The 15,946-nt window shown below is 43.8% G+C and overlaps 1 protein-coding gene across 3 annotated transcripts in view; it reads left to right on the top strand.

The window, feature by feature from the left end:
• UNC5C (unc-5 netrin receptor C) overlaps window positions 1-15,946 on the top strand; it is a 319,406-nt gene that overhangs the window by 291,945 nt on the left and 11,515 nt on the right. For all 3 annotated transcript variants that reach the window (XM_082236367.1, XM_082236368.1, XM_082236366.1), the window contains 2 exons: window positions 7,911-8,060; window positions 9,218-9,382. In XM_082236367.1, the coding sequence (XP_082092493.1) occupies window positions 7,911-8,060; window positions 9,218-9,382 (315 nt within the window). The remainder of the gene's footprint in view (window positions 1-7,910; window positions 8,061-9,217; window positions 9,383-15,946) is intronic.

The following is a 15,946-nucleotide window of genomic DNA, read 5'->3' as shown; positions in this document are numbered from 1 at the left end:
ATAAGTTTTTTAGCCGGTGCAGGGGGGAAAGTGTTAACTGATATTCCATAGCTGAGGAGCCACTGCTGAAAAGACCCTTTTATGCATGGGAGAGGTACAAACCTCACTCAGAGATGAGCTAACAAGTAAAGCACAGGTGAGGATCCCATTGGGCTCAGTGGCCCAGGTCTTCATCTCTTCCTTAACTCTACTAAGAGTGGCATTTTACTTGGAGCAACTGTATGTAAGTGCTTTTGTGAATTTGCTACAGCAGGCCTCCAAGGGGTCCAGTAGCCCACCATTTGGGCCAGATCCCCAAAGCCCATTGACCACTTAGAAGACCTCAGCTGAAGAACTATTTGAAGTCACAATGATGGTGGAGATGTAATCTTTCTTTCCTGCCATCTGCATCACCCTTTAGGCAATAATCATCATTGCAATAAACTTATAAAACCAGGTGCTAGTTCTATCCTGCAAGTTAATCCATGTACACTTGCGATCAAATATAGGGTGGGTTTAGGCTTGCCATGCATCCGGAAAATTCCAGACATGTATGGAAATCGGATGCCTAAAATGACGTCCAGGGAGGGAATGGGGGGGGGGTTATTTGGTGCACACAGCAAGGGCTCCAGCTGCCCATGGTGCCACTGCTGTTGGCACTGGCCATTGTCTCATCACTTGGCTATGCACAGACGCCCCGTTGGGGAACCGCTTCTCTGAGGTGCAGATGGTATGGTAGGCAGCAGCAGCATTTCAGCATGTGGCGGCAGCACAGTGTCCTGAGTGTGGCGGGCTCTTCCAGTGTGGAGAGCCAGTGTGGTGTAGTGGTTAAGAGCAGTAGACTCGTAATCTGGTGAACCGGGTTCACGTCTCTGCTCTTCCACATGCAGCTGCTGGGTGACCTTGGGCCAGTCACACTTCTTTGAAGTCTCTCAGCCCCACTCACCTCACAGAGTGTTTGTCGTGGGGAGGAAGGGAAAGGAGAATGTTAGCTGCTTTGAGACTCCTTCAGGTAGTGATAAAGCAAGATATCAAATCCAAACTCCAACTCCTCCTCCTCCTCTTCTTCTTCTGTGGCTGCAGTGCTAGCACCTGGCGCTCCTTTCCCAGGGGCCTGGACCCACCATTTACATCTCTGAGCCTGCCCACCTAGCCACAAGGTGTGAGAGCTCCTGCCTGATGGCTCTCACTGTCTCCTGCAGGTTAAAGGGAGGCAATACTGGCTCGTGTTCAAGTGTGTGTGGTATTCCGGAAACTGGAAGCGAGAGCATCACTTTCACTCTCCATGAACTCTGTGATCCGGGGAGGCTGGGCAGCTTCTAGCCATAGCAGAATAGGCTCCCCCCCCCATGCCCCACTCTCGGCCTGAGGCAACTGTATGGTTGCAGGAGGCTGGGTGGGCTCCCAGCGGGCAGTGATGGGAAGAGAGAGCAGGTTTGAAGGGGAGCTGTAGAGAGAGTGGGGCAGCAGTGGTCAGAGGTGTCCACCAAGGGAAGCCAGAAGGCAGGGGATCCAGGACGGGTATTGGGCTCTGGGAAAATGAGAGGCACTACTAGGAAAGCCTAGGTAGGTTTGCTGCATCATGGTAAAGGTCCTTCACTGGTGACAGCTATACAGTGGTGCCTTGGGTTAAGAACTTAATTCATTCTGGAGGTCCATTCTTAACCTGAAACTGTTTTTAACCTGAGGTACCACTTTAGCTAATGGGGCCTCTCACTGCCGCCATGCCGCCGGAGCACGATTTCTGTTCTCATCCTGAAGCAACGTTCTTAACCTGAGGTACTATTTCTGGGTTAGTGGAGTCTGTAACCTGAAGCGTCTGTAACCTGAAGCGTCTGTAACCCGAAGTACCACTGTACTGATGTGAAGTTTAGATTCCCATCATTAAGTATTTGGCTGGATTGCCAGTATCTTACTGCTACGACTTGCAAGTTTCCTACAGAGTGGATTATTCCCAAGAGTTTTACATAACAAGAATCCATAGCAATATCAATAACCTCTGCCTAGAAGATGTTTGCATTTTATAATGCTTTGCTAGCAAATTCAATTTTCATTCCGAATGCATTTTGGCACCATGTCTTCCAGAACATCAAAGCGTACTATCTTTGTTACAAAAGCAGAGTGACTGGTTTCTGTAGCGATTGGAAACACAGGGGGGGAAGTGTTTGAAGGAGTAGGATGAAGACAAGGTATATAGGTTTTGGAAAGCTGAAGGTAGTATCAAAGAGGTGTTGCCCTTGGTGGGTGTGCACTCATTCCCATGTCACCACAGGTCAATCCAATTTTGTAGGTATTTGTAGAGTGGTTAAAAAAACCTGCAACACCTATTTGAAAACAGGTAACAGCAGAACAGAACAAATTAGTACACCATGGGCAATACTACCTGTGCTATACCATCTTAAACTCTCTTAAAAACTATTATCTGCCTGCAGCTGCAAAAAGCAAGCCAGCAAAGCTTCCTTGCTCTGCATGGGGTTTATTTGGGGCATTGTCTGACAGCTTCTCTTGGAAAATTACTGCATTTTATTCATCATAATATTATTACTTGCATCCTGGACTCATTAAAAGGGGATTAAGTTCTAAGCAGTGTCAAGGTCTGAGTCTCCCAAAGACAATAATCTTTTCCTATCTGCCCATCTTAGTCCACATGGTCCATGGGTGTCTTCTCATTTTCTCTAGAATTTGCATGCACAGGAAAACATCTTCTGAGAATTAGTAATAGAGGCATCTAACCTGCTGACATATGCAGGAGCCAATGAGGCTGTTCCCCAGGTCCTTGTTGGTTGCCCATATATGCACTGTCTGCATAAAAGTAGCATACAGAAACATTGTGCATGTATCTATGTATGTACGTTCAAGTATGTATGCATGTATATATATTTGTGCATGTGTGTGTATTCTGTTGGTTTGCTTTGCAGATGTGCAGATCTTGAGTAACATAATAAAACTAAGCACAACGAATGTCCCACAGGACCATATGTGGCATGCCAGCAATACATTGTGGTTCACCAGGTGTTTTATAAAGTACGAGCAGGAATAGTGGAGTTGCAAAGCATGTGACAAGCCATTGCACATGGCTTGTGTGCTGCATATGCCATTTTAACAGTAGCCAAAAGCAGAGGCAGCTACCTTAAGGCAGGCCAGATGCAAAGTGAGATAGCAGTACTCCATTACTCTGCAAGATGGTGCCACCAATGCTGATTTAGCTAGTTTGTGGACTGTCGTTTGACCTAGCAGGAAACAGCAGGGATTGTCACAGCTGTCATGTGGCTTTCAGGCTTCTGCTGCATTGAATCAGCATGCTGACCAGTCAGAAAAAGCCCTCAAACTTGGAAGTGTTGTCAACCGGATAATGCCAAGGAGACAGGCTAAATTTGGGATTCTGCACACTCTGCAGCTGAAACAATCAAATTCTTTAAGTGCTCCCTGCTCCCTGCATCACCTTCATTAGTTTACATGGGGAGTTCAGGTTGGTCACTTAGGCATCGCCAAGCAAGAGCACCAAAAAAAGAGGGCAAAAGTCGACCTGGATTTTTGTAAGATTTGCATAGGCTAATTGATATGTGGAGATGCAAATGCAGGAACAATTGCTGCAATTTAAGTATAAGTACATCTCAACATAGTAGGAACTGTCTTCTTTCCAGTTGCTAACTATAGATAGGCGATTTAAAGACCCCTGCTCTTTTCTTTATCTTTAAAAGGACTTGCACTTTGGACAGAAGACTGATTTCTATGAAGCAAGATACATGGGGACCCTAGAGGTTGATTTATACAGTTAACACTAAAAATGAAGCAGATTGTCAGGGACTAGCTGGATGCAGAGGAGTGGTGGGAGGCACCAGCTGGGGAACCCCCGAGGGAAACCCCCGGTGGAAGAATGCTCAGAGCAAGGGGATTGGTAGTGGGACAACGACAAGTGGCCAGAGGGAGAAGAGGGAATGGACTGGGAGGTGTCAGAAGCTGAAGGGGCAATAGGGTTTGGTGAAGTGAGCAGGAAGAGGCTGTGGCAGAGAGCAGTGCAGAATCAGAGGCAGGAGAGCAGGGCAGCCAGGAGACAGAGGTGAGGCAGGCTGCTGGTCTCCCGCTCCTTCTGTGATCAGCTCCCCTCTCTCCCTGGTCTCCTAGATCATGCAGAGAAATGAAAAGAGCAGAGCAGAGATTGGTTGTGTGCAGATACTGTCTATGACTGCTTGGAAAAGACCCTTGAGAGGAGGGGACTTTGGCAGCTGTGGGAAGGACCTTCAGTCCTCACAACTGCCTCATTGAGGGCAAGACCTACTGGGAAGAGTGGCAGGGATCAATAGGCCTGCACCGTTTAGGTTGATTTGAATAAAGAATTAACTTCATTGACACCGTGTTTTTTCTGCTGACCTATGTTGGACTCCGGCTCCTGACACAAACTGAAATATGATTGAAATGCAAGCTTCCTATTTTTTAAATTAATGTAGAATCCCTTCTAGCGGTTATAAGACTATTGCCCTGGGATTACCAGCCTGCCAATACCCACTATGGTGTGTGTGAAAGGTCTCTGTAAATCAGGCTTCTTCAGACTTGGCCCTCCAGATGTTTTTGGCCTACAACTCCCATGATCCCTAGCTAGCAAGACCAGTGTTCGAGTTTGAGGAAGCCTGTTGCAAGCATCACCTGGATGAATGTTTGTGTGGAGCTTTTGCCTTGAATTGTCTATCCAGCACTGTCTTTTCTTATCACATTCTGGCCTGTTTCTAATTGGTACGAAGACAAGGAATGGTCCATGGAACCAAACAAGAAATAAAAGATAGTGGAGCGAGGAGAAATGGTGAACTCATTTCACATGGATTCTTCATTAGTGACTTTTTCATTTGTGGGAGTTCCATTGACCCAACTTTATGGATAATTAATATGTGCTCACAACCCCTTCCTATATACAGTGTCCGTATAGAGTGTTTGTGTGCTAATTTTCCTAAGCTGTCAATCATATATTGCTATTTATAAATCATCCATGGCTTGTCATGTACATACCCCCCCAAACATTCACCAAAGGCTGAAGAGCCGTTCTGATTATAAAAGGCACAATGCTGCATTTCTCCTGACAGACTTACTCCTCAAATTATTCAGCTGAAGCATTCCCTGAACAGTTGCCAAAGTCTTAGGTGCAGCAGCAAAGCCTAATGACGTGTCATAAATAATGCCTTGTTCCTTGTAAAAACGGCTTGTTTTTCTTCCTTGTGTAATGGTAGCAGAAATGTTTTTGTCTCATCCAGCACTAATCAGTAATAAAGCTTACATGGTGAGATGTGGTAGGAATGTGCAATGTGGGTCAACTAGAGCCACTGTTCTTCATTTCTTTATGGGTAAATGAAGGACCCCTACCACTATCCTTTTTAAGAAAATGCAAACGGAAACTGTTGAAAACTTACTGCAAACTGTCCCCTTTAGTGCTGTCAATTTCCTTTCCTTCTACCTTTCTGCACCACAGTTTGCAAGACTGAGGACCAGTTCTTTTGTTAAATTTGTATCCCACCTTTCCACCTGATGGTGCTCATGGCCAGCTGTGTATTTGCTGTCTCGGTTACTCTAGAATCGTGGAGAACGGCTCCCCCACAGCCAAGCTTCACACTGCAGTATTCAAGTCTGGAATCACGTGGCTTTCCTTAAGTTGTGTGTGTCTATTTTTGTTTAAATTGCATCTCACTTTATAGTCCCAGTGGGACCCTCCAGGCAACTCACAAAGCATCATTAAAATCACAATATTAGAAAATGACAGCCATATCATAAAACCAACATACACTATAAATTAGGAAGGGAAACAGCAGCAGTAAGAATTCATTTTCAGAGTGGCCCCACGTGCCTTTTTAAATAAATGTTTCGACTGATCTCTGAAGGTTATGTTGTGTAGGGAGTCTCTCTAGGGCAAGGGCAGCCAAAGTTGTGCCGCCCAGACGTTGATGGATTACAGTGCCTGCCACCACTGGCTGCCTGGGGGTGATGGGCTGATGGGAGCTGGAGGCCAACAGCCCCTGGAGGGCATTTATTTGGTTCCTCCTGGGCTAGGGAGATGATTTCACAGTTTTAGGACCAGACCTTCCTTTGGGTACACAAGTAACACTCTTGTCATGAGATGCCTTTCACTCCTGGGTCTGCTCTCTCAACTGCAGCCTTTTATAATATATATATATATTGGCCACATCTATCCATGTCCCAGAAACACCCAGGCTAGATAAATATAATGTGTACAGTGGACAGGGTTTTTTAGACTGAAGATTTCACCTGCTTCAGAGCATGGCAGGTAGACCGTTGCATCGATCCAGTTTGTTTCCGTGCACAATGCAGAGTGCTGATTTTGACATATAAATCCCTAAATAGCTTGGTCCTAGAGTGCTTCCCCATATAAACCTGCTGAGCCCTCCACTGAAGAGGCCTTTTTGCAAGATCAGGTGCCATTAAAGAGCATTGTTTCAAATTCTTACTTAGTGGTATAATTTTTGATGATCTGATTGTAAGCTGCTCTGGAGACTCTTAGAGTGGAAAAGCATAAAAGTACTTGAAATAGGAGATCAAGGCTGCATTCTTATGCACAGTTTGAACGCAGTGGGTCTCCCTTCCAAGTTAACAGGCATCGGATTGGCATGCATATAAATAAATGTCTGAAATACAGGACCAGCCCTATCATTAGGTAGAGTGAAGTGGCCACCTAATGCAACAGATTTTGAATGTCATAAAGAGGCAGCAGATTGTTATTTAATTTATTATTGTTGTATTTTTACTCCCAGGGAGGAGGAGAGGCACTTGTGGGTGTATTAATATAACTTGACTAACTTTGGGTAATGTAACTTGAGGGCAGGAACAATGCAGCTCTGCCTTAGGCAGCAAATTCCTGTGAATTGACTTGAATGTCTGAGGCTCTATACGAATGATGATTAGTAGTAGTAGAATTATATTAGCAAGTTCATGCATATGCATGTGTAAGTGAAGCTCTTTCATGGTATATACCAAGACAGTCTGTGTGGGGCATACATCAGTTTGCTGTAAGGAAATGTAACAAATTTTCCTTTAGACAAAACTGGGAGATAATTTGGGTGTAATGAACGTTGATAGTAATCAAATAATTACTATCGATTTGCTCTTTAAAACGTCTTCATGAGGTAATTAAGGCGTACTCAAATGAACCTGGAACTGATTGATTGGCAGAACCTTAATTCTAAAAGCTTTCTAATTACATTCCTTTTCTTCTAATAGTGTAAAGACAAACACCATTTTGACTTTAAGACTGGTCAGGTTAGTTGGGACACCAGACTTGTCTCTTATGCTAAACAGACAACATGGCAAACATAATGCTCTTGCATTGCACTGCTCAAGCAAAACCACATTTTATACTGGATTTCAAAAGTTTTACCTGTTTCTGTGCATGTATTTGTAATGAGAGGGGAAAGTGGTGAACTGATTAAGTGACCTGGGATTTTGTGATAATATGAGCTGAAGTCTTTTGAAGGCAAAGAATAAGATGCTGTTGAAGACCTCTCAGGCAGAGCAGAATGCAGAATGACACAGTAGTCTGGTTTGCATGTAATACTCTACCATGGTTTGTTTGATTGTCTGAACCCTGATTAGTGGCTTAATTTTGACTTGTTTACTGCTAGCAAACAAATGAAATCTGAACCCATGGTTTGTTATGGTTTGTTAAACAATCCAGGGTTTAGTGTTATATGTGAGCCACACAAATGTCAATACTGTTCCATTCACTGTTGAAATGGATTCTGATTGTGTCCTTTTTCTGGTAGAGGGATGTATAACAAATGTCTTCCTATGATGCTGTCTAGTAGTAATGTCCAGAGAGGTGGTTGTGTTAGTCTGTTGAAGCAAAATCAGCCTAAAATCTTTTTAAACATACACACACACACACGCCAAAAAACCCACCGTTAAATGGATGTTGTCTTTCTTTCAATACTCAGGAGGTGCTACAGCTGGAGCGGCAAATGGGTGGACAGCTGCTAGAAGAACCAAAGGATTTGCATTTTAAGGGTAGCACTCATAACCTCCGCTTATCCATTCATGATATCACCCATTCCCTCTGGAAAAGCAAGCTGCTGGCTAAGTACCAGGTAAGCATTTGGAACTGCTAGAAACAACTACTGTACCAATGTGCTAAGAAGAATGCTGTGGAAAGGCCTAGAGATTCAGTACCTCACCTGCATGTACAAAAATACTTTAAAGCCAAATATGCAGTGGCTCCCTAGGAACAAGTATGCTTAGGTTCCCAATACTTTTACTTTAGGGACACGGGTGGCGCTGTGGTCTAAACCACAGAGCCTAGGGCTTGCCGATCAGAAGGTTGGCAGTTCGAATCCCCATGACAGAGTGAACTCCTGTTGTTTGGTCCCTGCTCCTGCCAACCTAATAGTTTGAAAGCACATCAAAGTGCAAGTAGATAAATAGGTACCGCTCCAGCAGGAGGGTAAACAGCGTTTCCATGTGCTGCTCTGGTTTTGTCAGAAGCAGCTTAGTCATGCTGGCCACATGACCCAGAAGCTGTATGCCAGCTCCCTCGGCCAGTAAAGCGAGATGAGCGCCGCAACCCCAGAGATGTCCGCAACTGGACCTAACGGTCAGAGATCCCTTTACCTTTACCTTACTTTTACTTTAAAACTAGATCTCCTCCTCCTCCTCCCCAGTAGATTCAGTGTTTATTTCTGTTTCTGCTCTGACACGGTTCATCTTTGTTCATGCCAAGAATGTAGAAGAAACATATATTTGTAATATGAGGAACTAAAACCTTTACATTTTTGCCCATGTACTAAAAGGAGCAATTCAAGGAATGCCAAACACGCTTCCCCATTAATTTATCTCACAATGATCTCAGCTAGCAGCTTTCAACATGCCTTTTGTTACAGAAGTCTATAAGTTAAGGTTACCAGACATCCCCGTTTCTTGGGGACAGTTCCCAGATTTACAAATCAGTCCCCATACAAAATCCATTGAAGTTGAAAAGTGTCCCCGGATTCATTTTTTTTAAATCTGGTAAGCTTAAGTTAAGTATGCACTGTGCATTATTATCTTTAGTTGGTTGTGAATAAGCCAGTAAACAGTGGATGGAAGTCAATGTTAATCATATCCAGAGAGTAGACCCACTGAAATAAATGGATCTACTCTGAGTATGACTTAGCTGGACATCACACATTATCATTGCTATTAGCCATAGTCACCTCCTTGCTTGAGAGTTTTATCTACCTGAGGCTTATAGCTATCACTTCTCCAACAGGAAATTCCCTTTTACCATATCTGGAGTGGATGTCAAAGAAACCTGCATTGTACCTTCACCTTGGAAAGGTTCAGTCTGAACACACTGGAGCTGGTGTGCAAACTTTGCATACGGCAGGTTGAAGGAGAAGGGCAGATATTCCAGCTCAACTGTTCAGTATCAGAGGTAAGGAAACTCAACCGCTTCCCACAGTCACCAATATTACTTAACTGGGTTCAGTAATTTATGTGTATGGTATCCATTAAACCGGGGTGGGTGATCTTGCAGTCATCTTCGATCCATCTACTGGGCAAATGTGAAAGGTGCTACTTACATATTTTGCCCTCTGAAAAGGTCCAAAGCTGGATTGGGGAGTGCACTGGAAAATTTACATAGGGAAAAAAGTTCATTTTGTACCATTTTTTAACTGCAAATTGCAGGAGCAATCTGGACAGAATGAAAGTTTGTTTGTTTTGTTTTGTTTTGTTTTGTTTTCACTATCCCCTACTGAAGGATCCTAAACTCAACAAGGTCTCCTGCACTGGCAATTAATGTTCAAAATACGATCCTGCACTTAGAGACACAGCTATGTAGCTAATATAATGTGTAGTTAGGCCCTGAGAAGCATTCCAGAGTCAGCTTAATGATGCATCAGGAGATAATCTTACAATTCTGCCTGGAGAATGCCCGTATACAAGGACTGCAGGAGAAAAAGGCATGTAAAACCACATCTTGTTTAGACAAGATGGACATTAGTCTCTGTTTATATAAACTGGGAGGTGATGCTCAATTGTTATGGATTGGGGTCACTCTCCCCCTAACGTATCAGGTTTACAGGTTAGTGGCGCTGTTAGATCTGGCCCTGTCTTTCAATGCCTAGGTGGCATTGGTGATATGAAACATCTGCCGCCAGCTATAGCTGGTTCACCAGCTGCAACACCTCATGGGCAGAGATAGGCTGGGTGCTGCTATCCATGTTCTTGTAAACCTCCGGATTAGAGTTTTGCAATGTTTTGTACATAAGGTCACCCTAAAACATCAGTTAGTCAAGAATATATATGCAGTAATTGGGCTGGGCTGGGTGCACATTATGTCAGTTCTTAAACAGCATCACTTGCAACTATAGATGGACAAATCTGTCAATTTCAGTTTCTCTCCCAATTTTCCAGTCATAAGTTCAGTTCTCCACATTCCCACCAGTGTTAGAAACTGAGATCTGAAAGCTAGGAGCTAAATGGCACCTTAAACCTAGGTTATGGGCACAACAACAGAATGTCTAGGCACATTTTTTTATAACAAGAATAGAAAGCTGAAAATGAATGAACTGCAGATAAAATATCATGTTTATTTTTCACATGATCTAGTCCTTCCCCTGCCCACGCCCATAATATTCTGAAGAGAGTCTCTTCTTCAGTCTTCAGAGAGTAGCTGGAAGTGGAGAGGCAGAAAAAGGTCCTCCTTTCCTTCCACTCTGCAGTTTTAATCTGAAATCTTAGGTGCAGTATAGCACCCAGAGTTCAGAAACTGCTTGCACCAATGAAATTCCCTGTGGCAAAATGCGCCTAGAACAATGGCTGTGTTTCGATTCACATAGTGTTTCACAAAGTGCAAATTAGGTAGATTCACATTTAAAAGTGAACTGAACCAAACTTCTGCCCCATGCCTACTTGCAACCCATTTGTTTCCAAGTCTCTAATATAAAATTTGGGACAGATCACTACCATAAGAACCTGATCAAGCATTAAGATCACCTTCAGATGTCCTTCTCTGAGCCCAAGTAGCAATTAGGGAAAGGACCTTAGTGGTATTGCTCCAGAGAGACCACTGAATCTTTTGTCCTCCATGCCAGGCAAAGTATGTCTTACTCACTCAACCTTTTAATATTTTGTAGTTTCTTAGTATCAAGCTGACTTCCCCGCTTTTTACATAACTTAAAGCTACCAAACTGAAGTGCAGGATATTAAATTTAGTAAATAAATAAAATTGATATTTAACAAACACTCCTTATTATCTTCCTTGAAATAAAATGCAACTTAAATGAGGGCAGCTTACTTCCAAATAATATGTTTAGGAGTTCAAACAGATTGTTACAATGGGTTGGATCCAAACTAAGGTAGCTGCGTATACAGCATACTGAAGTCAAAGTGGCATGTTAGTCCCCATTGAAATAAATTGAACTGGAATCATGGCTAATTCAATGGGAACTAATTCAGCGAGGACCAATTAGTCTGGACCCAACCCAGCCTTTGCCAACCAAGGCCCTCCAGATGTTCTGAAACTCCCTTCAGCATAGCTAATGCTGATGGGAGTTGTGGTGCAAAACATCTGGAGAGTACCAGGTTTGCAAAGGCAGATGATGATGATGATGATTGAATTTATATACCACGATATTGTTACGATATTGAAGCAATGCAGCCGCGAGCTACTGCTAGCTTGAAAGCAAAACATAATGGGAATGTTGGGACTGTTCCGTGGGAAACAGAGGGACAGTCTATTCACAGTGCGAAGCACCGGAATTAGCTCAGAGTGTAATATGAGCTGTACAGGAAGTACAGGAGGAGTTTGTCTCTCGGCTGTTGGAGTTTGAAGAGAGCAGTCATGTTTTCTGTAACGCTGCAAAGACAGAAATAAAGGCATGTAAATACGTTTCTGTCTATCTCTTTCCCCTGCCTGGGGGGGCAGGAAAGAGTGGTGTGTTCTTCTCACGCTGAGAAGGAATGCCTATCGCGACCTCTGCCTGGATCTTGCCAAGAAAGCAGACAGGGAGGTCAACAGGAGACCAAGCTGGGTGCCTGGGAGAGTTGCCAGTTTCTCCTGATAAAGGCTTGATTTCCGACACCTATACCTGCAGGCCTCAGGGCGGTTCACACATCTAACCCCATGTAACTTTTCTAAACTGGACTTGGGCTAAAAGGTTATATTGTGTATTAGAAAAAGTCATTGCGTGTAACACTGATCTATTGAAATCAGCGGAAAACTTAGAGTCATATAATAGTAGAGTTGGAAGGGACCATGCAGATCATCTAGTCCACCTGTTACAGTGCAAGAATCTTTCACTCAACATGGGACTATAACCCCTGGGTCTGAGATTAAGAGTCTCATGCTCTACCGACAAAGACTTGATACAATGGACAAATACAATGGACTTTCATTATGTACTCTCGAATTAACTTGTGAGCACTGCTCTGGAGAATCAAAATTGGTGTGAGAGAAGTAGACTTGGGCTTGCTTCACTTCAGATCAGAGGAACTGACCTACTGACTGCCCAGAGATACAGTGGCAGAGTAAATGCCATTACTCTGTAATTTTATTTCCAAAGTGTTTTGAAGTGCTGCCGTCTCACTCATGAAGTGTAAGGGGGGGGGAGCAAAGCAAATCCAAACAGTCTCGAGGTGAATCTCGAGCAATCTGGCCATTGTCTTCATTTTCTTTTCACGTAATTAAGGGCAAGTCATCTCGTCTGTCAGGCTGCTGCCTTGACCTCCTCTCTCTTTCTCACAGCCGGCTGCGGTGCAGCTAACATTTCCTCCCAGAGTTTCGCCACCCTCTTTGACTTACAAACAACTTCAGTCAAAGACCCCACTGACATTAATAAGGAATGATCTTGATGTCACGGCGCCATGGCAACCAGCCGGCAGGTTTCGTTCTGCAAGCCATATCTCTGAGCCGCAGAGCTCCACCCCTGCTGGTTTTGGACGGTGTTTTCACCGCCGAAGCCCAGCAGGTCTGTGAAGTTCAATAACCACACAACTCCTGCAACAACAGAAGGAACAGCTTTTGGAGGAACAGGGTGGAAGGGCCAGCTATGCCTCTGATGAGTGCTGCCCGTCTGGTGTGCACAAGTGCCAGCAGATAAAGAGGGAGGTGGGATGTGGCAGAGAAACAAATAATGAGGAGGAGAAAATCCCCCTTTTGTGGAGAGATGGTTCCTCAAAGAGGGCAGCAGCAGCATAAAGATTTCATTTGAGTTGACCTGGGATAAAGAACAATTTATTTCACAGTTCATGCAGCAATATGAGCTTCCATATGGAGTAGGGGAATAAAATGCTGATGAGGTTTTGTGCCAGCAGCTGACATCATAGATAAACAAGTAGATGGGCTGGGAGTTGATTGATAAGGGAGGAGGTCTCTATTATGCGATATATGCCACTTTGCAGCAAGTAACACCATCTAAGGGCCATATTAGAAACATAGCATGAATTACCCAAGCTGATGCAATTCAGCTGACAAGTGCAGGGCCCAGGTTGGTTCATGTGGGGAGAGGTGGTCCTTAAAGTATTGAGGTCCTGAGCACTTTGAGTTTGGCCTGGATACTAACTGGGAGCCAGTGCAATAGTGTTATATGTGCAAACCATCTTGTTGTGGTGAGCAATCTGGCCATTGAATTTTGCACCAGCTGAAGTTTCTGACCTGCCTTTAAAGCTAACCTGCCTTTGATACACTAAGGTCTTATATGCACTATACATTCAGCTTCCCCCCAAATGTCCTGGGAATTGTAGCCTGTTAAGCCTGTTGAGAGTGGTTAAGAGACCAATTTCACTCGCAGACCTATAATTTCCAGGGTTCCCTGGGAAGAGGAGTTGACTGTTAAACCACTCCGGAAATAGTAGTCCTGTGAGGGGAATAGGGGTTTCTTGACAGCACCTTTAGCAAACTAAAGTTTCCAGGATATTTTGGGGGAAGCAGTGACTGTTTAGAGTGGTGTGATACTGCTTTAAATGCATAGCTTGAATTCCTGTTTCCTGGGAGCTTATTACATGGCGAACATGAACCCTGTAAACCCACCTCCTTCTGTTGCTGGATTTTACCTTCCATCCATCCCAACCACCATGGCCAATTGTCAGGGAAGAAGGGAGTTATACTTTAACAACATCTGGAGGACCATGGGTCCCCCATCTCTGCAGCAGAATAAGCATTTATTCCATTGTCTGAGGGACTATCCAGTGTTCATCAGCCAGAAAGTGATTTTTTTTTTCTGGATTATTTTTGAAGGGCCAGGAGATGACAGCTGAAAGTTACTTAATTCTGCATTTTGCAACATCGCTTGTAACATCTGCTTGGTTATTGGGTATAAAGTTATATATTCAGCTGGGGACTCCATAACATTAAAGACAGATGGTAAAACAAGTATCATAAACAATTATTACAATAAGTACTGTACTGAAGTAATCTCTAATTTAACCTAGCAAAGGAGCAAAAGAGCAGGTATTATCTTTAGCAGCGAAACTCTAGAATGTAACAAATGTCATCTGCTTATACATAATGAGACCCGGTAACAGCAAAATGTGGAAAGAACATTAATTTTTTTTCCCCTGTGCTCTGATTCTGTCTATCAGAGAGAATTATGGAACAGGGATAACACAGCTGCAATGTATTTAATGGGTGATTGCACGCCAGGGCTATGTAAGACCTGACCCTTTTATTCTGGGAGAGTTATATTGCCTATAGCAATGCCACCCTGAACACACCTGATCTGAACTGATCACGGTAGCTAACCAGGGGCAGCCCCAGTTAGTATTCTCTTCACTTGCCTGTCCAGCAGCAAAGGCAGGAACAGTGGCAGGACAAGTATGTGGGTACATTATCCATTGCCCAGGTTTTCTGCTTTGCATTATTTTGAAAAGGAAGCATGGTGGCCCAAGGAATTTGCAGTCTTTTCGAAGGCCACTGTAATGATGATTGTATTTTGGAGCCATAGTTTTAGCTGCAGACTTTGAGCACAGATACCCGTAAGTGAAGTCTTGTTTCCTAGTGTCAGGGATGGAGTGCACATTTTCCATTCATGGTGGCAGAGCCCATGAACAGTATTTTATTTCTCCATATAGGAATTAATGGGATCTATACCAGTTATCCCTATAGCTCAGTTGAGCATGAGACACTGAATGTCAGGGTTGTGGGTTTGAGCCCCACATTGGGTGAAATATTCTGCATTGCAGGGAGTTGGACTAGATGACCCTTATGGTCCCTTCAAACTCTGCAATTATATTTTTCTATTATTTGTACTTGGAGCTAAACCTGTTCCCTGTCTTAGTAATTCTAGATATTAAAAAGCCAAACCTGCTTTTATTTCCATAACCCTCTTTTGGGTCCTGTTTCTTGAACACACTGAAGGCTGATGGGAAAGGAATGTTGGCAGCTTGGCTTATCATACGTCCAAGGACCCTTACATAGAAAAGGTCTCAGGGTTCAGTCCAGGAGAGCCATAAATCAAATTAAGAGGTTGCCCAAGTGGTGGCCATACATCCCTCTACCTCCATGCAGCTCAACAAATTGGCCACACTGAGCAAACAGGTGGAACTATCAAGGGAAAAGAGAAGCATCCAGCCTCCCAGGAGGTAACAGTAATGACAAGAATGCCTAGGAGTCGATGGTACAGTGTATCAGGGTCCATGGAGTGACCTAGCCCTGTTTACCACATCTCAAGTAGGTTTTGAAGTACATGAAGGCAGTGAATAAGTCAAAGACTGGGGAGATTACATGGCGAAGGCCATGGGAGATAATCAGCCACCACCATCCTGGCTTATTTTGTAGTTATAAAAAAGAAGGTCTTATGCAGCTAAACAAATCATGCAGGGGCTTAGAAAACCCAGGTTCATATCTATTTTTCCTGTTTAACTTCTGATATTACTCTATTCCTCCCTGCCTCCCACCTTCCACCTTCCTTTTCTTTCCACCCATTTTTCGTCTTTGAAGATGCCCAAGTTCAGTTTATTTGGTCTACAGACCATAAATATCAAACACGGTGCAGGG

This window comes from Podarcis vaucheri (assembly GCF_965113315.1).
Source record: "Podarcis vaucheri genome assembly, chromosome: 9".
NCBI lineage: Eukaryota > Metazoa > Chordata > Lepidosauria > Squamata > Lacertidae > Podarcis > Podarcis vaucheri.
The sequence above is the reverse complement of the archived record's forward strand: the minus strand, read 5'-3'. Positions and strand labels throughout refer to the sequence as shown.